General features: G+C 62.4%; 1 protein-coding gene across 1 annotated transcript; it reads right to left on the bottom strand.

Moving 5' to 3' along the window:
- Window positions 1-242: 242 nt before the first annotated feature.
- On the bottom strand, window positions 243-850 carry LOC104545843 (T-box transcription factor TBX21-like; the record flags this gene model as incomplete). The annotated part of the gene is made up of 3 exons (XM_010191072.1): window positions 243-401; window positions 484-605; window positions 696-850. Coding segments are annotated over 3 exons (436 nt in total), but the record flags the coding sequence as incomplete, so codon positions are not given.
- Window positions 851-1051: the final 201 nt, after the last annotated feature.

Raw genomic sequence — 1051 nt, 5'->3', positions numbered from 1 at the left:
GGGTTGTGGAGATGTGGCGGATAGGGGTGTTGGTGGGGGGGCACTGATGGGGTGCCATTGGGGTGTCCCTAATGCTAGGGACCTTCGAGGGTGCTAGGAGTTTCAGCAGGGTCCACTCTGAGGGGGTTGCTGTGGTGGTGGGCCAGTACTGGGGTGTATCAGTGGTATCTGGGAGGATGCTGAGGGGCTGTTTTGGCAGGGGGACCCTCATGCTATGAACCGGGGGGTGGTCTCATACTCACGTCAGCGTTCTGGTAGGCTGTGACAGCGATGAACTGTGTCTCGGGGAAGGTGAAGGTGTGGGTGTGTGGGGAGGGGTACGCATCCTCGCCCTCGCCCTCCTTCACCTCCGTCACATGCAGCCGGGGCTGATACTTGTGCAGTGACTGCAGCACGATCATCTGCGGGGGTCAAAGGGTGGTCATGGGTGGGGTGGAGCACACGGGGACCTGGCACAGCCCGGCATGGTGGGGGGACCCTTACCTGGCCCACGTTGTTGGATGCGCCCTTGTTGTTGGTGAGCTTCAGCTTCCCGAAGGAGACCTCCTGCCGCATCCAGTGGGCGCCTGTGTTGGGCGAGTCGGGGTGCAGGTAGAGGCGGTTCCCTGGGAATGGGGGGACAACAAGGATTGGGTTACCCCATACCCATCACTGTGAGGAGGAGGAGGAGGAGGATGGTTTGGGGAGGGCTGTACCTGGCATGTTGCCCTCGGCTTTGCCACACTGCACCCACTTGCCGCCCTGGTAGCGCCAGTGGTGCTGGTCCCCCAGCACCACATCCACGCAGACACTGTAGTGGGCCACGGGGTTGAGCCCTGAGAGGTTGAAGCTGAGGAATGGGAACATACGCCTGGGGAGGGGACAGAGGTACAGACACAATTGTCAACCCCCCCCCAGCTCACCCCTGTTGCGAGGGACTGCAGGGGGGGCAGTTTTGCCTTGCAAAGATGGGGAAACTGAGGCACAGCGATGCCCACAACCCCGCCCTGTGCCCAGCTGGGTGCCCGTAAGGAGCTGAGTGACCCCGGCAGCTGGGGGATGCTCTCGGGGA

This window comes from Mesitornis unicolor, unplaced genomic scaffold, assembly GCF_000695765.1.
Source record: "Mesitornis unicolor isolate BGI_N332 unplaced genomic scaffold, ASM69576v1 scaffold34608, whole genome shotgun sequence".
NCBI classification, from domain to species: Eukaryota; Metazoa; Chordata; class Aves; order Mesitornithiformes; family Mesitornithidae; genus Mesitornis; species Mesitornis unicolor.
The sequence above is the reverse complement of the archived record's forward strand: the minus strand, read 5'-3'. Positions and strand labels throughout refer to the sequence as shown.